We start from the raw sequence: 25105 nt of genomic DNA, 5'->3' as shown, positions 1-25105 counted from the left end.
AAGACAGTTTAGGCCATGATACTGTCGCTGATTCAGTCTTGACCTATCACCTGTTTATCCTTTGCAGACACTCAAGACCAACATTTTATCCACATTTTTGTGCAAAAGATGAGCGTATTATATTTCATAAGTATTTACAACCTTACTGTATAATAGAAAATGCTATTTAACAACATGCCGTGATTTAGCACAAGAACATATTGGCAGTAACAAAAGTTATCATAAGAACTCCAGAACATATTTTGAGTTACCACAAGAACTCCAGAACATTTAAATTTGTTAGCCGGGGCTTTATGTTTGCAATTTTGCATTATAATTAGGTAATTATTTATGGCAAGGATGAAGACTAGAAATAAACAGGTCAATACTTGCGAATAGGCAAATAATATGGAAATTTTACTCAAAACCACCAGATTTTAAGCAAGAGGCGATAAAAAAATGGACTATGAATTAGATTTTGACACATAATACAATATGTAAGGCAAGCTTAATCATGAAAGTTTAATTTAGCACCTAAAACTCACTTTTTAAAGATGAAAATTACCATTTGAAACGAGTGTTTTTGCAGTATATACAATAGTTTTCCGACGAACTCCGAGACACTTATCACAAGAACTCCCTCGCCCCATGTAATTACCAATATTCAAATTTATTGCCTCAGTGAATGTTCATTTCGCACGTTATATAGCTTATAATTTACGTCTATAAACTGGAATATCTTATAAAATTCTATATCAACGCTATACTTGATATTTTATAAGTCACATGTGAGCAAAAGGAAGACTTCTGAACTTGTAAATAGAAATTATATACAAAATCTGACTATCAAACCATCATAATGATTATTTTTATAGTAAATATAATAAGTTTCTAATAATGTATGTCTACAAACTGCAATTTAATTGTAAAATTCTATTAAAACGTTATAATTCATATTTTTAAAGTCACTTTCCTTCACTTTTGCTTACTTTTGTCAAAAAAAGTCACTTTCGTATTTTTGGCGAACCCAAGGGAAACAGGCTGTGAAGAGTCTACTTTTTAACTTTCACCGGTAGAAGGGCGATATCCGATACGATATTATCTCAAATGTCGCTTCGCATTGTCGAGCGTCGTTTGAGATTGTCGCATGTCGTTGGAAAATGCCGCGCGTCGACTCTCAAACAAAACCGCGACACGCGACATACGATATGACATTTTGAAAATGTCGATTCGCATTGTCGAGAATCGTTTAAGATTGTCGCGTGTCGTTTGATAATGGCGCCGTCGCTTTTGTTTGTTTGTTTGTTTGTTTGTTACATTTAACGCCTTTTCCCAACAGTATTTTAGTCTTGTATCATAGTTTGCGGACCTTTTTGTTGAAAATGTGTCAGAGTTAAATCGTATACATATACATGCACAGTGCGTTAACTGGAGTGCAGGTATTATAGTTACCCGCACTCCAGAGCATGTCCATTGATTTGCTCATTTTTGCTGGGGTTTACATATTGTGACAACAGGGAACGTGTTTTTATGTTGACTATGTATACAAAAGAGAAAGAACATTAAAACACTCGGCAATCTGATTAATAGTCGAGGGCTACGCCCCCTCGTACAAATCAGATAGCCTCGTGTTTCGATGCTCTTTCTATTACATATTGGCGGGTAGTTTCCTAACCATCGTTCCTTGAGAGTTACATCGTGCTTTTATAGGCGACATTCTAAAGTGGATATCGCGACATCGTCGTTTGAGATTATCGCCGTCGTTTGCGATTGTTGGGTGTCGCTTCGATATATCGCCATGTCATTTCGCGTTGTCGTGTGTCGACTATGCAAACGTGACGGCGACATTATGAATGGCCCCAACAGGATTCCGTAGTAAGATCCCTTACAAAGTATATATCGGTTGCCAACACGGTTTGGTTCAATGAAATTGCCAACTGACGTGTTCCAACGCAAATGTCATCGTTAACAATATTTATATTAATGTTTATTTGATAATAAAGAACGTTGTCGTAATATATCATATGTATATGATAACGGTGTTATTATTGAAAAAATACAAAGCAGACATTAATGAAGTGTAGTAGATGAAAGGCAATCACTTGATGTTCTAGTAAGGAGACAAATAGACATAACGCTTACTCTCAGTTTTAATTCAAATACCATATCTGAATGTTTTGAACTCGTTGTATATATAGAGGATATAGAATGACTTAACTTATTGAGTTGAATTTAATCATATTATGTGAGCCTCTTGCGAGCATATCATTGTTTCATTCAACGGTTTCAATAATGTTAGTATTGAGTCTACAAAAATATAGTATTCTATTAATCATATATCTAAATTAAAAAAAGATTTATATTTATCGTTCAAATGCTCTGTAATTAATCACTCAGTCCTGTTCTGAATATGTTTCTGCGCATTTGAACCCGAACAATGCATTATTCGATAACAATGCACTCAAAATTAATATCTATTTCGTAAACATTGTCTTATTTCAGAACAATTTAATCATATAATGTCCCTCCAGGGCTTTCATACATATACCTTTAATCTTATCAGAAAAAGTTTAAAAATATAAAGTTTGATGGAAAAAAAGCTTAATAAAGATATATATTTTGAGAAATAAAGGGACCATACTAATATACAGGGAGGAAACATGTTATTAAATTCATACAATGTATTTAAACTTATATACACGTATCAGGATTTTGCATGTGAATATTTAAAGCGTGACAAAACCGGATTCTTTAAGCTTCAAAAAAAATATCAGGAAACAGAATGGCATAAACAAATACAATACTTGTGTTGTTTGGGGCTTTAAACGTTTGATATTAGCATATAAATAAATAAAGCGACATGAAAATAAAAAAAAAAGATGAATGATAAAATATGTAAGATTATTAAATCAGGTCACGCGTAACGTACGTTGCTCCCCGTCTTGAAAGGAAGCCAGTTTAAATCGCACAGTATTACATATTGAATTGGACTTTCTTTGTGCAATGGGAACGTTAATGATTATAATATATATTATTTTAGCCCTTGGTGGTTTGCTCTTTTTTATAAAAAGAAAAATACCTAAAGGAAAAATAATTGCAGGTCCAAAAGGTTTACCAGTGCTTGGATGTATTCATGAAATTGACAATGAAACTATTCATTTTAAATTTTCGGAATGGGCCGAGAAATTTGGTGACATATTTCGTGTTAAGATGTTTTCGGACAACTTTATTGTTTTGAACACGGAAGAAAATATTAGGAAAGCGTTTGGCAGTGAAAAGTATAAAAATCATTTCGGAGATCGAGTTGAGATGTTCTGGGGCGAGCACTTCCGGTGCCACAATCAATCGTTAGCCTTTGTTTCAGATGGATCTGGACTTTTCCATCGGATAGCCAGGAAAAGTTACATGCAAGCTTTACATACCTATGGAAGCGGACTTCAAGAGCTAGAAAATAACGTCATGACGGAAATGTCTAATCTTATTGAAAGAATTGAGAAAAGATCGGGAAAAGAGTTCGAGTGTGTTTCCATGCTACAACGTTCGTTGTCAAATGTCATGTCCCTTGTAGTATGTATATATATTTTTAATCCTTTTTTTTGGCTCAGCAAAGTAAGCAAAATAATGTGCATTTATTATTAAAAATAATAATCTTCTTACTTAATCTTTATGGCAAATGTCTTTGTTATTGACCGTTAGTGGTACTTAATGGAACTCCGCTGAGGCCCGAAAAAATGGAACTCCACTGAGGCCCGAAAACCCTAAAAACATAAATTTGAATTCATTGCATACATCAAACCACTGCGGAACTTCAAACGAAAATGGATGCAAAAGATGCTAAAGAAATGTTTTCAAAATTATACTTGAAACCGTAATTTTGTGTGATTCGAAGATCGATCGTTTAAAACGCTTTTCATTTTTGGGTTAATTTTACAACTGAAATATCTTTTCTTGAAAAAAGGAGTGACCAGACTTTCATCATGGTATATAAATCTCGCCAAAAAGAATCTAGTCTCGTCATGTCAAAAATCCTCAGCGGAGCCCCTTTAATGTGTCGAAAGGGTCGTGTGAAATAGGACTGCCTTACTTTTCGATACTTAAGGTTTAAACAAACACTGATAACATACATTACGATAATAAATAAAAACACTTCGTTTCAAATGTAGTAGGTTAAGTTTAAAGTTTGGAGATGCAGTCCGAACCTGAAATTTCGCTGCGCATCTCAGCGATGCCACGAAATTCAACATGATAAACAATGACAAATTTAATTCAGGGTTGGGGGTGGACAGACAAATGCGGAAGTTTCATTCTGCAAGAACTTGTTGTGGGCTTGAAAACAGTCAGTCTGAGTACATTGTTCCATTGTTAAAAGTTCGTTGTTACCAACATCTGCTGATATTCAAACTTCGAAAACCTTGGTAGCAAAATTTACGAATTGCTCTTCACCTTAACAAAATCTTATGCTTTTCATTTGATATAAAAATCTTTGAAAAATATCGAGTTTACCATGTGATTATTTTACCTTCAATCTACAATACTGTCGGTAGTGATGCATTACATTGTATTTTACAGTTGCGAGGAGAGTTGATTCCGGACTCTGATCCAGATAGCAACATGTTTTGGGATCATGTTCACGCAAACGATTTCTTTCTGACTTCGTACGTTAATTTTGTGATGTCCACGTTCCCTTTCCTTCGCTTTCTACCAGGAAAATATGGTGATGAGTTTAGAAAAGGAAAAAAGGCGAACGCTAAAATAGCACAAAAATATTTCTATGACATGAAGGTTGGTGCTTTACTAATTATTACATTTTTAACGAAAATAAGGTACTCCGAATGTAAACTTGAAGGTTATATCTGGGCCACCCATGAGGAAATCAACATAGTGCAGAAAAAGACGTCACCGAGAACACGTTATTCAAAATAATTTAACGCATACACAATGCTTACTTGCAATGTGCAGTTAATGGGCGTCATCTCACTAAATATATATTTTGTGAAAACATATCCACCGCATCAATGTATAAAAAAGAAAAAAAATAAGCCGATTTTGCTATAAGAGAAATATGACAAAATGACGAGGAACAATTGATTATATTTGAGGCCAACTTTTAAAGCAGATAAAAGCAACACTTGTAGGAGTTTTTGAAAGCACCTTTCATGTACTCATTTAAGGCCGAAAAAATACGATCGTTTATAAAGGTTACACATTAAACTTATATTCAGAACTGACTATATATTAACAATTTTGTAATATCACCGTGTGATTTAATGAGTAAGTGTCATTATAAGACCTTGATCTGGACATGTATTTGAGTTCACTTTGCTAGACTATGGACATTATGCCAGCAACGTCATTACAGACAATATGGACTTAAATTCTCAATGTCGGATCGTATATGTTGAACATAAGATATCAATATGTATATAATTGTGGTATTCAGTTTTGAATGTTTGGTATTTATGTTTTGTCTGTTCAACACTGATAACTTTATTTTTGTGTTCGATAATAACAAAACTTAATGTTTCCTTCATTTACAAGAGCTGTCACTGAAAAGTGACTTATGCCCCCGAAAGGAAGCTTTGACAAAAAATCCGAAATATATGCCAAAATACCGTTAATATACCCCAACCACCTTTGATAAATATCAATAGAAGCGCCAGTAAAATGGATATGTGGATCAACTCACAAGAGTATAATCAAATACGTAATTTATTATTGACAAATGGGGTAGAGCAGATAAGGGAAGGAAAACACATTATTTAGTCCACAACAGACGAAGTTCCGAATATGTATACATATTACACAGTGTGGCTCTACCATTTGTCTTTTCCTCCAAAAAAGAAAACAATCATAGGGTAGACTGTGCTTAGGTTTTTGGGGATTTTTATGCCCCGAAATGCACAAATCACTCTAGTACAGAACATAGCCAACTTCTTAGGTAGGCACCGCTTACGATTCGGGCGAGTAGATGCATTGGACTCCGCAAAATATGAAACATCAGTATCGCTTCCGAATCAGGGTAATTGTCAGTATTTCCCTCCTTAGAATCATTCATCACCAATTCTGGATCATAGTCATTTGAACTAATAAAAGGTTTTGGAAATGGAATCGATATTTCCAACGGGATATCTGTGGTGACGGGCGGAACGTGAAGCATCTCTTGCTTATTACTTTCGCTCTCTTCGTCAGAAACGAACTCAATGGGGGGTTCTTTCGTAGTAGAAGTTTAAAAGGTGTCGTTACTTTGAAGCAATCGGAACACTCAACACGATAGGAATTGTCCCTGTACTGGTTACCTATAAACTTTACGAATATTACACCATGGTCACTCCAAGGCCACTACAATGTTTCTCGAGCATTTGTTTTGTTACTTTCGCGAAATTCATGGGAGTTAGTATTTGATGAGGCGACGAGTTTGCTCGAAGAATTTTAACCTCCTGTATAGCCTTCTCAGCGACCGGGTTTTTGTTGAGATTTTTGGCACGTCCCAACTCTTTTAATATACGGTGTCGAGCTAACAACTGGTCATCTACCAATACTTTGAAGCCTGGAGCTAGATCAGTTCTAATCACAGAGTACGGACCATCAAGCGGATGAACCTCTGCCAATAATTGTATGATAGCGTCACGTACGTAGGTCATGATGACGCTCATATAGCAACTTTGTGTATGTAAACGAGGTAACACATTCTCGAACTACTAAAACAAGTTGACCTTCCCGCTTCATTACATCGACGGCAAAGCTAATCTAACGGTTACCGGTGGATCCTCGGAGCTTTGCCCCCATCGCGCACTTTAGGTGCCTTTGCCAAAGATGCACACTGATGGCTATCTTAAGTGACCATGTCAATTGATTTGTCCATATCCAAAACATAAAAGTATCTCTTTACGACGGATTTTAACTGGCTGACGGAAGGGTGTCCCAACTTTATATGTATAGAAGTCAAAAGTCCATCGAGAACTTGTTGGGGAACAACAATACATTTATGACTTGGCATAAACGGCAGGTTGTGCCTTGGCGAAGATGCGCAACAGTACGACAGTGATTGAATGGACAACCAATCAGATCTACTGGTAAACGGACATTTTACGGTTCCATTAAGGACATCCTACGTAGTATTATGACACACTACAGATTCTTCCTGATGACTTATAAACGAAAAAATTTGACAGCTTTGGTTCGAACATTCGGGTGAATTTCGGCTAGCGAAATTCGATGGTAAGATTTCTGCTCAAGAAACATGGCGAATTGAAGTCTGAAAGCGATTTGCGGTAGATAGAAATGTAGAGACACGTGGACTTGATGAAAACTCCCCTCTGCAAAGCTTTTCAAAGGCTTTAACGCATGGCTAACTGTCGGTAGGTATGCTTGTAGATGTGGACGATTGGATAATGTAGAGACTAAAGTGTTATTGAGGCAGCGATTGATACAATGTAAGGCCTCAAGTTCACATGGTTACCAACAAATCTGGTTCTGACGGAGTCTTGCGCTAAAGAAACCAGTAACATGAAGCTTATCTTCCTGTTAACATAGGAATACGAAGACGACTTTCACGGATATTCCCATGATTCCATATCCATTCGAGAATTGGTGCCTGTTTAGGTGCGATAATAATGTTAGTAGCTGATAAATTGAGGCTTCATGAATGAAGCGCTTCCAAAACACGTTCGAAATTTATGAGAAGCTCTTCTGGTGTATTTTCGTCACAATACAAATCATCTGCGATTTTAGCGATAGTACCATCTTGAACTAGGTGTCCGTACATTCTGCACGTGAGTTGTTCAAGTGCTGTTTCAGAACCAGGCATTCCAATTGCTGAACGTTCATAAACCCGTACACCACGGGACGGAGTTGATACACCACAGCACTTCACGAGTCGTTTGACAGTTTGGTAAAAGGATTAAGTCAAGTCAGTAATAATTATATACTTCCAATGCGCAAATTGCCTGGAAGTTGAATCGACATCAGGCATCAATGACGGTTGAATTTTATTATATGTACCAACATCTGCAAAGGTTGTGACAAGTCGAAAAGTACCATTCGGTTTCTTTACTCAACTAATTCTCAACTCCTCGGGGCGTTTGAAAATTGCATATTTTGGTAATCGTCCTTTGCGCTGAGGAGGCTGCACGGGACCCATATTCACTTTCGCTTCCAATGGACCCTCGCAACCACTGTCAACTATTAGACGAATCAGAATATGGCAACACTAAGTATCAAGATAAGGAGACTGTCGAACTTGATCACGGTTATGTAGTATCATAGTAGATACCGGCACTTGTTGAAACTTTTTTCTCGGGATCGTATAAGTTAGAATCATATCATAGAGTAATATCATCAATACATGTAGCGCGAGCCATTGTCAAAAATTGTCGGTCTTGTTGCGGCAAATATGTACACTTACTAAGGAAGTGGCGATCAGGACGTCCTGCGGCTTTGTAAAGCGGACACGATTTCTGGTTGGGTTAAGACCAAAATGGTCTTGACTTTTGCTTTTGTCGTGGAACAACGAAAACGCTGTTCTTATGGCCTTGGCATCCTCTGTTGAACGCAACTCTTCTAAAAGTGAGTCCAGTACTTGCGAAATTTTATACAGGCTTATGTTCTTGCTCGTAACCCCATATCCTGACGTAACAAGCTATCTTCGATAAATGCAGTGAGTCTTTGGAACAAATCTTCGCGTCTCTCTGTAGGATCATATCGGATAGAATCAAAGTCAATAAAATACGTATTCAATAAAATACGTATGAACCATTTAAGGGCCATGACTGTGCCAAAAAAAATTCAAGTGGAAAATAAATATACTATGCACAACTAGGCATGGTGACAAACAATCCTGTGAAGTTTCACTGAATCTTCCCAAGCGGTTTTGGAAATGAAGCAGCTTATTTTACTCAAAAATTGACCATTTTGGGGTCATAACTGAGCAAAATAAATTCAAGCGGATACTCAAGATACTATGCACGCCTAGGCATGGTGATAAACAATCCTGTGAAGTTTCACTGAAATCCTTAAGCAGTTTTGGAGCTGAAGCTCGGACAAGCTTAATTTACTCAAAAAATTTAGGGGCCTTAATTGTGCAAAAAATCAAGCAGAAAATAAAAATACAATGCACAACAAGGCATTGACATAAAATCCTTTGAAGTTTTGCTGAAATTCCCCTTGCGGTTTTGGAGATGAAGCGCGGACAAGATTATCGGACGGACGGACGGACAGTGCGATAACTATATGCCGCACTTCGAAGGCAACACAGATTGAATTATAACATCAATTTCTAGATTTTTTTTAAATGGGGACATTATAAGAGAATCTTGTATTTGGTAAGATTGGATTTTTATAGGTCACGGTCTCACAAGGCGCGAAAAATTGTTCAGTCCGTTTTAGTCAATTCCATGAAAGTCATATCCATGGTCTGATAGTATTATTTCAGCAACGTCATTATGGATCATACTCTTCAGCAATATGGATATATAGATTTCCTTTTTGTCGGGTCGTATACCCGAATGTGATTTTTATATTTCATTCGTTATGTATTTCAAACACGCATAACCTTAGTCCTACTTTACTTGCAATTCATGTTTTTTTTTTACAGCAGATGAAAATTCCCACGCATGAATAAAGCGTTCATGCGTACGTTTCCAATCTTCTACATCGCTCATTACAAATAATTTGCTTTTGAACGGTTAAATTTTCCCATTAGATTAGATCAGATCTCGAATGCCTACACACTTTTTTTAAAAATCCTACATTGTATTATATTACACTACCTACGAGAAATGATCCAGAAATACACAGAATTTAGCTTTAAACTTAACAAGAAGTACATGTATCTTTAAAAAGATGCCAGGACGAGGTTAAACTGTTTTTACTTGCATGCACATGTTTTCTTCCGGTATTACAGACGCTGTCTCGTAGTCTCGTCATTTTAGATTGTCATTTTTAACTTCTTGTGTTGAATAAGTCATATTCCCGAGAAAAATAATGATTTTTTTAAGCAGTGTTAAATAGTTATTGGGAGGAAATTCAAAGGTTTCAAATATCCGTGAAATTGAACTGAAAAGCTTGTTTCCGAAATTCCTTTAGATTATTTGATAATTTGGACGTGTATACGTTTCAGAAAGATCCTTAAGATTAAAATACTAATTTTAGAATGGCCAACGAGTTTCCCTGATTTAAGTTTGTAATTTTAAAATGACCAATGAAAAAATCCTTCTAATATTCACTTTCCCGTGTTAATCTTACAGAAAGTCAAACCGATCTCAGACGGGCTTTGTCCGAATAATATTATAAAGCTTAAATGAACGTAACCTTTTTCGGACAAAGTCCCTCTGAAAACGGTTTGACTTCATGTAGAATTTACAGGGATGCTGAATATAAGTTCGATTTCCATTGGTTATTTCAAACTCCAGGAATCTCATTGGCCATTCTAAAATTGGTAAAATATTGGCCCGATTAAGTTTATTAGAATTTTTTCATTTGATGCAGTCTCACCTAAATTCTCAATATTTTGGAAGTTTGAACTTTAATTTTTTATATATAATTAAATTCATGTCTGCGATTTTTACACAACTTTCCCTAGTCTGGATTCTTTCTCTGTATTTAGAAAACGTACAAGCCGGGCCAAATGCGAGGTCTTGTGGATCATTTCCTTGAAGTACAGGAGAAGCAAATGCACTCAGACACAGGGTTATTCTTCACTGATGAGAGAATTATTGCTCAACTTGTGGAGACTATAGATGCAGGTTATACAAAGTTTAAAACATTTTATTTTTACCATTTTGTAGATAGAAATACTTAAGAATTGAATTAGATGTTTGAACAAGTATATTTCTTGTTAAAAATGTTCCTCCTACGTCTTAATATCTTTTAGTTTTATTCGAGTGTATGACCTTAATGAATATATATTATCAATTAGACACAATCTGTTACTTTTAAAATTGGTCATTTTTTAAATATACCGTAAATTGACTGATCAATATTTAAGTTAGCAAATAATTTTAAATTGAGAAAATATTATTAAATACCACCTACTCGCATAATATGAAAAAATATTCAAAGGTCTGACAAACAAGAGGACGGATTTATGCGCCGAAATATGCGGTCCTGTTCTCGAGTTCCTGTGCATCAACGGACTTGTTCTGGAATGCGGGTAACTAATACCTGCACTCTTGTTAACGCAGTTTGCATGTATATGTATGTATACGATTAAACTCCGACACATTTTTCATCAGGATGGTCCCCAACCTTCGATACATTTATGTATATCATTTTATAAAACTGTCAAGTACGAGTTCGTTTATATAGGTGGGTTTAAGCAATAGAACATGATATATTTCCACAACGATCGTGAGGTATCGTTTAATAAAGACAGGAGTATGAAATTTCATTGTGAAGTTGACTGAGATATCGGTCACCAGGAGGGGTGAAATTTAAATGGAGCACAGACACATGTTTTATTACGCAAACTTAATAGTATCTACGAAAGCCTAAAAGGGTAGTATCAATTGAAATATATAAGAAACAGTATTGGAAAGGCGTTATAACGCGAATTAAAAGCTGTTATAACGCAAACCAAAAGGCGTTATATAACGCGAAACAAAAGGCTTATAACGCAAACCAAAAGGCATATAAATGCTAATCAAAACATGTTTTAACCCGGATAAGGCGTTATAATGCGAATAAAGGCGTAATAACGCTAAACAAACGACTTTTGAACATAGAAGGACCGAAAGAGTGTGTAGCGTTATTTAAAAAATAATATTATATATATATATATATATATATATATATATATATATATATATATATATATATATATATATATATATATCCCAAAATGTCTTTTATCGCTCAATAAAATCACTGTTTGGAGTTCGGATGTGAGGAATTATATGACGTCACGAGGGCGTAGCCCGAGTGATATAATGATGCGCATCCGAACGACAAACAGTGATTTTATCAAGCAATAAAATCACCTATTTTGGATATTTTATTTCGATCCTACCTCGACATCATCAAATAAATGCTTCTAAATTGCGTCTGGGGTTTTTTCCCGTACGTACTTATTTTCAGCGCGTCGCATTTTTCTTGTGGTTGCGTCAGGTGTATAATGAATACGTCCCATGTCCAAATGAATGATTTTATTGCATAATAGCACACGTGCTATCAAGAGATTCATAATATATTAATGCACGACAGACTAGGACCGAAAGGTGATAACTGGCCCGCAAAATGAATAATGGCCCCGAGAGATTCAGCCATTATTTGTGCTATAAAGCTCTTTGATTCGGGTTTATACGCCTTTCGTTCGCTTTATAACGCCTTTTGTTCCCCCTTATAACGCCTTTTGGTTCCTGTAATAACGCCTTTACTCGCGAAATCTTGTCTTCTGTACATGACCAACTTATACAATACTACAATAACGTAGTCAAATCAGGCTAAGGCACTGAAACATGCCATAAACATTGCCTCATGAAATGGGCATACGAGTTTTCTAAAAACATGTTACATATGTGCCGGTGTTGTAAATATTCGTGACTCGATAGCCATTTTGTCAAGTTTACAATGAACCAAGTATGCATCCACTTCACGCCTTGTCCCTTGATAATAAAGAAAATGTTTACATGTTATTTTTATATTAGACAGAAAATTAAATCTTTTTTATTGTCTTCATTTAACATTCAGAAATATCTATCATATAAATTGTTTCCTTTCCTACAGTTGTTACAAACGATGTTATTTTTTGTTTGTTTTTTTTTTCCTTCTTGTTCTTCTTGCTTTTTGATGTTGTTTTTTGGGGTTTTTTTTGTTGTTTTTTGTTGTTGTTGTTTTGAAATCATACGTTGTTCATTAATATACATAATGTAATGTCCAGTTCTTTGCTTCATTAAGTACAATATTTACAATTTTACAATATTTTTGAAAGATGGAATAAAAATGAAATAAAACTTCAGTATCTTTTTAATACAAACAATTTAATAAGGATTTTTTTTACTCTGAAAATTAAAACGAGGCCAGACAGAGTAATAAAAACGATGCTCACATTGAGTTAAATAGAGAATTTTATGTGGAATTTGTGATCGGAATCTGATAACGAGGCTAAATTTATAAAATAAGTTTTGAATGATCACATGGTGTGAATGCTGGAAGTTTATTGGCGGCATTTTACAAGTTGTGCGATAATAAAGTTAAATGATAAAAAAAAATGTTTTTATTGCAATCGCTCACAGTTGAATTCTGGTTAACTGGTTAGAAACTGGTTAGAAACTGGTTAGAAATACAAACAACTTCTCACTCTTATTTCTGTGTAATCTTTAATTTGTTTAACATTCAACTAAGGTATGACAACATCATGGGCAACACTTTCGAATACAATGCTTGTTTTATTGAACTACCCACAATGCCAGGAAAAGATTCAAAATGAGCTAGATGACGTAATCGGGCGAGACAGACTTCCGACCTACGGAGATAGGGAAAGTTGTAAATACTTCCAAGCTTTTGAAATGGAGGTCCATCGTTATCTGACAGTGCTTCCCCTAGCGTTACCTCATCTATGTAAACAACATATTGATTTTGAGGGATATGATATACAAGCCAACAGCACAGTAAGCAATAACACATTCTGACATTTTTCACAAAATGTTCCTAAATGAATCTAGTGCCAACCAGTCTTTATAATTACTATGAACGGTATAACATTGCCTGTATAGTTTACTCCCGTGTACATTTTATTTTCACGTAACTGATAAATGTAGTTTAAAATCTTCATTATGATGTTATAAAGTGATTTTTTCATATGCACACATGTCAGGTATTTGCAAATGTTTGGTATGTCCACCACGACAAAGAGATATGGGGCGATCCATGGGTTTTTAGACCAGAAAGATTTCTGTCTGATAACGGAGATTTGGTTGTAATTGAACACAAATTTAGGAGGAGGTAAGCTTCAGCAAAAGATTTGATCAATTTGTTAATTCAACTTAATCACTTCTGAGTAGTGTTCATTTTTTCCATTGTACCTGAATTATAATGCAAATATTAATTTGAATTTTATTGCGGAATAAGAGCAAACTTTGTGCCTTTTCACTGTTCGTATCTAATGTTTTACATTTGTATATCTATGTATTTTTTCAAAATACTGTTAAGGCTCGTCAGTGAAAGTGTAACATTTGATTATATCTACAGTCGAACCTCTGTTACAAACTATCCCCCCAAAAAATCACCATGTATACAAAGGCCACACTTAGACACACCTTCATTAATTAAACAGAGCAGAGTAACCACCATTTAATTAAAACCATTTGCCAAAAGTTCATTTGAGGATGACCTTTGTGTACGTTTTTTTTTTCTGTACATGTATTTGTTTTGTTTATGAAATGTGTATTCATTGTCCAAGTATACGGTATTCGGTTGCGTATTATATTTGAATTTCTTATTTTACCATTTGTAAAAAGCTAATTATTTTATTTAATCCTAGTTTGATAGCATTTGGATACGGCCTACGACAATGTCCCGGGGAGATGTTTGCAAAAACACGTTACTTTCTCTACATCTCGAGCTTACTGCAACGATGGAAGTTCGAGTTCCCACCAGGGAAAGAAATACCATGTGATCCCAGAAAGACAAAAAACTTCGACATCAAGATCATGATGAGGGCGCACCCGTTTTACTGCATTGCTAAGGAAAGAGAATGACTATTTAACCACCAAAGGATTGGATCCAGCAGGATTCGTTATACACTGATAAAATAGTTATACACTAATAACAATGTTTTTTTTTTTCAATTTATACGTGTACTCACAACATATATATTCTGTAAACATGTATTTAAACACTGTATTTATATAAAATATATATCATAGACTGTTTGATTCATGTCAGTTATTTGGATAGTTTAAGTTTCAACAAGTTAAAAGATCAATGATCGAAGCGTATACTATATTTGCATCAGGTCAAGTTGTAGAACAACCTGGTGTAATTTTTTTGAAGTAAGCGAATTTTGTATGGATGTTTTATGTTTTTCACTTATATAAATTGCACAAGCTTTTTGTGCATGTAATAACCATTGCAAATATGGCAAAATCGCTAATATTTTAATACGTTAAGTAAGTGGCATTTTTATGCTTCATTTAAATAAGGTAAGGTCTAAAACTATAGATTTAGGAACATGTATTAGTCAGAGAATTCTTTGAAACTAAATTATAAAGTATATTGAGAAAATATCTGTTAACTTCACGAAACGTTTTTTGTTGTTGTTGTACTAGCGTAGCTGTATCAAAATTGTTTTTGACCTACTTATTAACCAATGGAATTGCACAAAAGTAACAAAAATTTCAGCTGAATAAAGATTATTATCATTGGTTAGTTATGAAATTTATGGGCGTTATTTGTAATTTTAGTTTCAACATCACCAAGAATAATGTTCTCATGAAATACTTATTGGCGTCCGCGCCGAAGCGCGACGCCCTTATGGAATGAAATCAGATTTTGTGAAAGGGCAATTGCAACTTTTCGAGCCTTTTCGTCGGGCAAAATAGCCGAACAATCCGATTGGTATGAGTGTTTGATTATAAAAAATGAAATGTCGCGAAATGTCAAATGAATAGCGAACTGGATAATTTCGCAATGTAAACATATTCAAATGAAATTATCTTATCCGTCAATTAATCGCGCTCTTCGATATTTTATTAATCATTTTGTAGTACACAGTTGGTTATTATGTGTGTTATTGCTTTACCTATAGAATGATGACTTGAACATTGTGAAAGTCCGAAAATCTATTTATAAAAGTAGTTTTAGCTTACCGAACGGTCATTCGTGTCGCAACGAACTTGAGAATTTTGCAGGAAATGAAATGCAAACATATTATAACAATTAATTGCAATCTTTAAGTAGGAAATTTTTGTGAATTGTTTTATCATAGTATTATAATTCTTCGTCTGCAATTTTAACATGAGTTGTTATGGGTTAATAGATAGGCATGTAGGTCAGAATAGGTCATTAAAGTAGTAGATTGACCTCCCAAATAAATCAATTAACAGACTTTGTTCATTTTGACTTTTATGTTGTATGTTCCAAAGAAAATAACACATGAACTTGAAATTCTATCAAATAACCAATATTAATGATAATTATCCAAAAATACCCCTATATAGTATAGATAAACTTATACCATATAGGGGTATATTTTGAATATTAGAGACCTGTTTATTTTGGATAGTATCGTTAACATTGATAGTGGAAAAAACATTTAATATTCAAATCTTTAGCATGCCTACCAAAGTTCATGATGAACAATGTCTTTCGTCCGCCCATTCATAAATGATATACAATACCGGATAAAACTAATTAACCATTGAAAAGTTTATTAGAATATCTGGTCATCAGATGTCTACTATTTCATCTTCACTTGCTGCATTTCTTGCTTGGACGTCCTTAAATGCTTTGCATCAATGCTTTTCTTGTTTAATTTTTAATGAAATACCATAGCAGAACAAATAGAAGAACAAATAGTTTAACAGGCAACATTATACTATGGGAGATCATTACGAGAAGATTGGAATATGCCATCACTTGTGTTATACAATCATATAGCATTAAAGCGTGCTAATGTACACTATGGGTGTTCAAAACAAATGCAACTAAATGTCAACAGGTTGGCACTTTGTACTTTCGGTTTCCATTATAATAAATATTCAATTAATGTATTCTTTTGCTTTTGTATCTTTGAATTGATAAATTGCAAATAAACTTGTCAACAACTCCCAGCATTAAATTAGGGGTGTACTACGAATATTTTTACATAAAATTTTGATAATAAATTGTTCTGTTTATATGTTAAGTTTAAATTTGGCTTCAAACCACCAACTTTTAACAGAATTAATGTGATTGATGTGGTTATAAACCAATTTTAGGTCTATCTCTAGCTATAACAATTGGTCTTGCTCGTAAAGCCAAGGCTGGTTCACAAAAAAATGACTGTGTTTTATGTTTATCTTTTCATCATAGTTGTTTGCATTTAATTAAAGATAAAACATTTATAACTAGATTAATGAGTGTTTGTTCTCCCTTATCCTTTTCTTACAAACTGCAATATTTTATATGTGATTCTTTTGATAATACCACCAATATTGCATATGTTTACACACTTAAGTAATAGAGACACCTAAATATATACTGTGAATACTGTTGTGAATACAGTTGTTCTACTTTGAAAAGAGATCAATATGCTTATAACTTAATTTCTTTGTTTACAAAATGCCCTTGTTTTTTCTCTTAGCTACAAAAAATATTATGTCATTGTTGTGCGAGCATCGCTAACAGTTATATCGAAAACTTGCATATGAAAGTTTACTAGTTTTATTTAGGCCGAGTATGTTTTTAAAGATACTTCACGTAAACAGTAAAATGATAAAATATGTAAGATCATACAATCCGGTCATTTAAACCTGCTGGGACAGAAGTCAGTTTAAATCGTACAGTATTATACTTGCTATATAATTGGACTTTCTTTGTGAAATGGGAACGTTAATGGATATAATATATATCCTCTTAGCCCTTGCTGGGTTGCTCTTTTTCATAAAAAGAAAAAAACCTAAAGGAAAAGTAATTGCAGGTCCAAAGGGTTTACCAGTGTTAGGATGTATCCTTGAAATTGACAATGAAACTGTTCATTTCAAATTTTCGGAATGGGCCGAGAAATTTGGTGACATATTTCGTGTCAAGATGTTCTCAGACAACGTGATTGTTTTCAACACGGAAGAAAATATACGGAAAGCATTTGGCAGTGAAAAGTATAAAAATCATTTCGGAGATCGAGGTGAGATGTTCTGGGGCGAGCACTTCCGGTGCCACAATCAGTCGTTAACCTTTGTTTCAGATGGATCTGGACTTTTCCATCGGATAGCCAGGAAAAGTTACATGCAAGCTTTACATACCTATGGAAGCGGACTTCAAGAGCTAGAAAATAACGTCATTACGGAAATGACTAACTTTATTGAAAGAATTAAGAAAAGATTCGGAAAAGAGTTCGAGTGTGTTTCCATGTTACAACGTTCGTTGTCTAATGTCATGTCCCTTGTGGTATGTATTTAAAATTTAATTCGTTTTTACCAGGCAAGGTAGCAAAAAAGATATCAAATGTGCATTTATTGCAAAGGAAAATGATGATTAGAATATATCTTCTAAGTCTTTTGTAGGTCTGGGATGAAATAAAAACAACAATTTACAGAGGTAAAAATTGTTCTTTATACGTATCGTACAGAACGCATGGTCCAAAAGGTCCAAAAGCCTAAAAACATAAAATTTCAAAATATGTCATGCATCAACTGGGGCACTTAAACGAAAATGGATGCAAGAGGTGATTAAAAATTATCTCAAATTTATATTTGAAATCGTAATTTTATGCAATTCGTAGCTCGTTCGTTTATACGCTTTTCATTTTTGGGTTGATTCCACAATTAAACTTATCATTCCTAAAATAGTGTAAGCGAATTTCGACATTGTATCCCTAAAGTTTTGGTCCAGACTTACATCAATTGTATATAAATCTTGCTACCTAAGAAATGAGAGAAAAAAATAAAGAAAGGAAAATGCGTTAGGAAATAAATGAGATTATGATACTTTGATTTAAAAGTGCAGGTATAAATAATCGATTAAATAAAAAAACGTCTTATGATAATGTAGTTTTTTTATATGAATAAAACTGGAGGGAAGAAAAACAACAACAAAAAAGCCTTCTTCTGGCATGAAGTCGGTCCCTCAGAACTCTTCCCTCAGAACTCAGTGCTATACCGAATGAGCTATTGCGACATTTATTACTCTTATTTACAATAATCAGTCAAAATGTGCAATCAAAAAGTTTCATTCTGTGAGAACTTTATGTGGGCTGCAAAATAGTCAATTTGAACATATTGCACCATTGTTATAAGTTCGTTGTTACTAACAACGAAAACCTAAGAAACAAAATTTACGGAAAAGTTAGTGAATTATTGACTTATTGCTCTACATCTTAATGAAACTTTATGCCTTTTCTTTTGATAATATCGAGTTTACATGTGATTAAATTATCTTCAATCTATAATACTGCCAGAAGTGATGTGTTACATTGTATTTCACAGTTGCGAGGAGAGTTGATTCCCGACTCTGATCCAGATAGCAATATGTTTTGGGATCATGTTCATGCAAACGATTTCTTTCTGAATCCGTACGTCAATTTTGTGATGTCCACGTTCCCTTTTCTTCGATTCCTTCCAGGAAAATATGGTGATGAGTTTAGAAAATGTAAAAAGGCGAACGCTAAAATAGCCAATAAATATTTCTATGATATGAAGGTTTGTGCTTTATCAATTATTATCTGTAACATTTATTAAGTACTCCGTTTTAAAACTTGGAGATTACTTCTATCTTCCAAAATATGCATATATAGTTTAAAATGTGTCACAAGGTCAATGTCAGAGGTTGTCTAAATATATCACTCAGACATCAGGTTTGAGTACATAGAAATATTGTTTTGTGTAAAAACATATAATATATATATAAATCATTTAATTGTATTGCGAATGTTTTTGTGTGTTTTATGTGTTTTTATTCATTTATTTATTTATTTATTTATTTATTTTTAATGCAACATTGAGATTTTTGATTGACTTTCTATTTATATACATAAAAATGTCAATTACAATGACATTACGTCCAGTCTAAACACAAATTATCTAGGTCACTATGACGTCCTTTTGTAGATTATTTACCTACATTTTACTAGAGATGTGTTTTTCATTTGATGCAGTCTGACCTATAGTCTCAATGTCTCAAATCTTTAATTTTCAGTTCAGTTCATATGTCCGAATTATATAATGGATTCTTTCTTTGTACTTAGAAAACGTATAGGCCGGGTCTAATGCGAGGCCTTGTAGATCATTTCCTTGAAGAACAGGAGAAGCAAATGCACTCGGACACAGGATTATTCTTCACTGATGAGAGAATTATTGCTCAAATTGTGGAGACTATAGATGCAGGTTATATAAGTTTAAAATATTTCATAAACTTCACTCCACTTTGAAGAAAAAAAACGTTTTTAAATTGAAATAAATGTTTTGAACATTTATATTCTATTGTATTTCAAGTTCTGCTGTGCTGCACTATATTGCGGCGTTTGTAATAATATGCATTTCGCTCACATAAAGTATGTTGTCAATATAAAACCTATCTCCATTCTTATTCGTTTCGTTTATGGGAACAATGAACTTTCTTTTCAACTGTCACACGGTGGTGTAAGAAATTTAAAAGTTGTGTGGATTCAGTAAAAGATGCACTTTATGCACGCCGTCCGAAAACTGCAACTTTGCAAAAAAAGGTTGAAAAATTAAAATATTTGATTGCTACTGGTGCAAAATTTACAACTAGGTATTTAGATAAATGCGTTGGTATCTCTGTAGGAGTCGCTCATACAATTCTCAGACTTGATTTAAAAATGAGAATGTTAAGTACCAGATGGATACCCCATCTCCTTACAAAAGAGCAAAAACTTGCTCGGGTAAGAATCTCCAAACAATTGTTGAAACACTTCCCTTAATACAACAAGCAATCTTTTGCAAATATTATCACTGGCGATGTGACGACGAGGGTTCACTTTTATGAGCCCATGCAAAAGATACATAAACGAAATATGGGCAACCAAAGGAAGACAAAGACACTGCGTAGCAAAACGCACAATGAACCTCAAAAGGTCATGTATGTAATTTTCCCCTGCTATTCAAATTGTCGTACCAAGCGGTAATTCTGTAAATGCCAAGTTTTACAACGGCAATATCCTTCAGAAATTAAAGAAATATTTCAAAAACTGTTGACCAGCAACTGGTCTCCGTGGTGTCAGGTTATTGCATGACAATGCTTTGTCACACAAAGCGGCCATTGTGGGAGAAAATCTGAAACAGGTTGTCGAGCTTCGATCTCATCCTCATTAGACATATCTTGCTCCTTGTGACTTTTCGTTATTTCTGAGGCTAAAAACACCTTGCTGAAAGAAAATATCAAACGCGAAAAAAATTCGGTTCGGCTTTTTTCCAGGTGTGAACACTATACCTCGAAAAGATTATGATAACGTATTTAAAATTGTATCTAAAGACTAAACCTTTGTATATCACATGGTGGTGAGTATTTTGAATGATTTCGATCATTATTTTGACACTGTTTGTTAAGCACTTCTGAAAATAAACCCCGTGACATTCATATTTGGACACCCCTCATACATGATGTAACAGTGAAGTTCTTCTTTTGATTCATATAGGAAAAAACTCAACTGATATGTAAAGTTCAGTTGAATTTTTGCACCTTGTATATATCAGTGTAGTTCGTTTACAGAGGTTTTAATGTGGTAGGGGTATAATACATTTACAGTTGCAAAACAAAACATAGCTGAAAGGGCACACGAGAGGGAATTCACTGAACATAGTTATTGTTTTCTAATTTCTGTTAGAAAAATATTTATGAAATTGAGATAAAACAGTTATAGTATATGAAAGTTGTTAGTAACGCATGTTTAACACTGACTAGGGCAACATCTCGGAAGGTTACTGCAAAATAATTGTCTTTGCTTAACAACCCAGACATTATTTTAAGCATGTCGGGGAAGTCAGTGTTATATCTTCGTAACTTACTCGTTTCATATACTCATATCTTGTTATTACTTCTGTAAACATGGTACAAAATACCCAAGAAATCTCTATCTTGTGAATGATATTGCAGTATTTCAATTTTAAAGTATCGTATGGAGCTATTGTCTTTCTTTGTTGGCGATTTCATATCAGGTCTTTCCATATGTGCTTTTTACTATAACAAGATCCCTATTGCAATTTAATTACCTTTAAATCTTAAGCAATGTTGTTCAAATAAGTCCAGTCGATTGAATACATATACCAAATGACAAAAAAGGGACTTTTAAAATTCAATTTTCAAAACTCATTTGTCTGAAATGACGAAGTCCAGAGCGTTGGTATGTGGTTTATAACAACACCTAGAGGTCCTTTACCAAAGTTGGTCAAATTTTATCTCTATGGTCATAGGTGGCTCGCGGTTCATGGGTTTTCCTTTTAAGTATGTAATAAAAAATTCTAAAGGCTAAATCTTAAATATTTGGTACGAAGCACTTTCTAGTGGACCTTACCCAAGATCATTCAAATTATTATGTTTTTGTTTTCAAAATTGGAAGGGTCACAGGTTTCCCCTAAATTTTTATTATACTTTGTTTCTTCAGTATTTATTCATGTATAAAACAAACACAGTATGCTTTGTTTGATAGTTTATGATTTCATCATTAATATATTCACATACATGAGTACTATTGGTAAATATGCATACATGACTACTAGCTATTGGTAAATAACATGATAACACATATCTACTAAAAAGTTGAACTATTGTCATTGCATATATCATACGTATATAATATCTGTTGCTTTAGACTTATCTAAGTGTTAACAATTCTAGTTATAAACTAGATCTACATACTAAATAAAAAAAACAACTTTAACAACTTTTCTTATTTATCGCGATTTTTTTCAATTTGACAGAGTGCAATATAACATCAGTCACAGTGTTGCTACATTTATGTAAATATATCAAAAAATGTCATTACAATTTACATTACTATTTGCATGCTTCATGGGTTATATACTTTCTCACATCATTAAATTGTAACAAAACTTTAAAATCTACATAATTATTTTTTTCAAAAATGAACAATTTAATAAACAAAATAACCTGATGATGTGACATTATTTGTCAAAAAACATTGAAATGACTTTTTCATGTTGACTGAAACTTCTGTAATGCGATTACGCTTATCTAAAAAGGGCTCATCAGTGTTACGGTGTCATTTTCGAAAATTAAATCGCCAATTTATTTATTTTGAAAGTATATGGAATTGCTTTTTCTAAATAAAATGTAGTCTTAATGTCGCTTTAAATAAATTAACTAGTTTAACCAATTTTGTCCACACTTAAATGCTGATGATTGATAAGAAATACAAATATATTCTCACTCTTATTTCTGTGTTATATTCAATTTGTTTAACATTCAACTAAGGTATGACAACATCATGGGCAACACTTTCGAATACAATGCTTGCTTTATTGAACTACCCACAATGCCAGGAAAAGATTCAAAATGAGCTAGATGACGTAATCGGGCGAGACAGACTTCCGACGTACGGAGATAGGGAAAGTTGTAAATACTTCCAAGCTTTTGAAATGGAGGTTCATCGTTATCTGACAGTGGTTCCGCTAGCGTTACCTCATCTATGTAAAGAACATATTGATTTTGAGGGATATGATATAGAACCCAACAGCACAGTAAGTAATTACACATTTTTCACAAAATTGTCCTAAATTTATCTGGTGCCAATAAGTCTATATATTATGAAATGTATAACATTGCCTGTATAGTTTTCTCCCATGAACATTTTATTTTATATTAACGTAACAGATAAATGTAGTTATGATGTGATGTAGTGACTTTTCATTTGCACACATCTTAGGTATTTGCAAATGTTTGGTATGTCCACCACAACAAAGAGATATGGGGCGATCCGTGGGTTTTTAGACCAGAGAGATTTCTGTCTGATAACGGAGATTTGGTTGTGATTGAACACAAATTTAGGAGGAGGTAAGAAAAGGTTTGATATTCATGGGAATCACATAGAATAGGTTAGTTTAAATTATATTATTAAAGCTACATTTTCAATCTCGACGTACTTGTATGACAGTTTCTTTCAACTTAAACACTACTGAGTAGTGTCCATATTTTTTTCATTGTACCTGAAGGTATATAATTCAAATATTTTTTTAATTGAATTGAAGAGCGAACTGCAATGTATGTGCCTATTTCAACGCTCGTTTCTAATGTATCTATGCATTTTTACAAGATACTGTTAAGGCTCGTCAATAAAGTTACGAATTTGTAACGATTAATTAGATCTACAGTCGAATCTTTGTTAAAAATCACCTGAAAAAAAAGGTCATTTTAGGTCATTTTAAAGATGGCCTTTGAGTACCTTTTTTTTCTGTACATGTATTTGTTTTGTTTATAAAATGTGGTATTTATTGACTCCTTGAACAGTTCTATGGTATCCGGTTGTGTATCATATTTTGCAATTCTTTACTTCCGTTTATAAAAATCTAATTGTTTTATTTAATCCTAGTTTGATAGCATTTGGATACGGCTTACGACAATGTCCCGGGGAGATGTTTGCAAAAACACGTTACTTTCTCTACATCTCGAGCTTACTGCAACGATGGAAGTTCGAGTTCCCACCTGGGAAAGAAATACCATGTGACCCCAGAAAGACAGAAAACTTCGACATCAAGATCATCATGAGGGCGCACCCGTTTTACTGCATTGCCAAGGAAAGAAAATGACTAATTAATTTATTAAAGGATTGGTTAATGATACACAAGATCCAGATGGAATATTTATACATTTTACGTAAAAAACTCTAAAAACAAACATAATATCTGTAAACGTGAATTTTAACACTGTATTTATATTTTAACCTATAGCTCTTCAGCGCTTCTTATGTAAAATTCTTCCAAGTATAATTTCCAATAACCGTAAATTATACCATACCCAGACTATGGTATAATTTTCAGTTTTGAAGATCGAAGGAGTAAGTGTTTCTGGGCAGAGCTATAGGTTAAAACAGATACACCATTGGTGCGTTGACGATTTCTGGGTTTGCGTAAATTATACCATAATCACGTGACCTTTCTTATGCAACCTCACTTGACTTCGTCTCGTGAGGTTAAGGCATAAGAAAGGTCACGTGATTATGGTGTATTTAACGCAAACCCAGAAATCGTCAACGCAGCAATGGTATATCTATTACATATATGATAGACTTATATTAGCCAATGAAAATGGTCGTTTTTTCTTCAGAGGAAAGTATGGAAAGTTGAATGTATATATAAATTAAATGTTTATTTACTTTTATTTACATTCATACAGAATGAAGCACACAATTAAGTATTACAAAGTCATAATTAATTGCAATATTCATCTCATATTCGTGTCAAAGAAATGAAAGATAGATAGGGCAAATAATAGGCTTCATTAAGTATTTATTCAAAAATAA

The 25105-nt window shown here is 33.8% G+C and overlaps 2 protein-coding genes across 3 annotated transcripts; both read left to right on the top strand.

Annotated features, from left to right (window-relative positions):
- The first annotated feature begins 2945 nt into the window (after positions 1-2945).
- On the top strand, positions 2946-24780 carry LOC132713371 (cytochrome P450 1A2-like). Of its 2 annotated transcripts, none has more exons than XM_060695939.1 (6): positions 2946-3546; positions 4549-4761; positions 10583-10721; positions 13318-13583; positions 13790-13917; positions 14456-16960. In XM_060695939.1, exons 1-6 carry the CDS (start codon positions 2983-2985, stop codon positions 14670-14672), a joined length of 1527 nt encoding a protein of 508 aa, XP_060551922.1. In that variant the 5' UTR covers positions 2946-2982; the 3' UTR covers positions 14673-16960. The 2 variants fall into 2 exon arrangements, with proteins under 2 accessions (XP_060551922.1, XP_060551921.1); XM_060695938.1 differs by lacking the exons at positions 10583-10721; positions 13318-13583; positions 13790-13917; positions 14456-16960 and adding exons at positions 19856-19994; positions 23062-23327; positions 23513-23640; positions 24176-24780 and having other exon boundaries at positions 2958-3546.
- Positions 17401-19833, top strand: LOC132713375 (cytochrome P450 2B5-like). The gene is made up of 3 exons (XM_060695945.1): positions 17401-18060; positions 19098-19310; positions 19807-19833. Exons 1-3 carry the CDS (start codon positions 17497-17499, stop codon positions 19831-19833), a joined length of 804 nt encoding a protein of 267 aa, XP_060551928.1. The 5' UTR covers positions 17401-17496.
- Positions 24781-25105: the final 325 nt, after the last annotated feature.

Source organism: Ruditapes philippinarum, unplaced genomic scaffold, assembly GCF_026571515.1.
Source record: "Ruditapes philippinarum isolate M1 unplaced genomic scaffold, ASM2657151v2 ctg1140_1_1_1_1, whole genome shotgun sequence".
NCBI lineage: Eukaryota > Metazoa > Mollusca > Bivalvia > Venerida > Veneridae > Ruditapes > Ruditapes philippinarum.
Note: the sequence above shows the minus strand (reverse complement) of the source record. Positions and strands in the feature narration are given on the sequence as shown.

Excerpts from the sequence above, each read along its gene's own strand:
- LOC132713371 (XM_060695938.1), top strand. The coding sequence starts at position 2,983 with ATGGGAACGTTAATGATTATAATATATATTATTTTAGCCCTTGGTGGT. Across the intron at positions 4,762-19,855 it reads AATATTTCTATGACATGAAG|AAAACGTATAGGCCGGGTCT; the intron begins GTTGGTGCTTTA and ends CTTTGTACTTAG. Across the intron at positions 19,995-23,061 it reads TGTGGAGACTATAGATGCAG|GTATGACAACATCATGGGCA; the intron begins GTTATATAAGTT and ends CATTCAACTAAG.
- LOC132713375 (XM_060695945.1), top strand. The coding sequence starts at position 17,497 with ATGGGAACGTTAATGGATATAATATATATCCTCTTAGCCCTTGCTGGG. Across the intron at positions 18,061-19,097 it reads CTAATGTCATGTCCCTTGTG|TTGCGAGGAGAGTTGATTCC; the intron begins GTATGTATTTAA and ends TGTATTTCACAG. Across the intron at positions 19,311-19,806 it reads AATATTTCTATGATATGAAG|TTCAGTTCATATGTCCGAAT; the intron begins GTTTGTGCTTTA and ends TTTAATTTTCAG.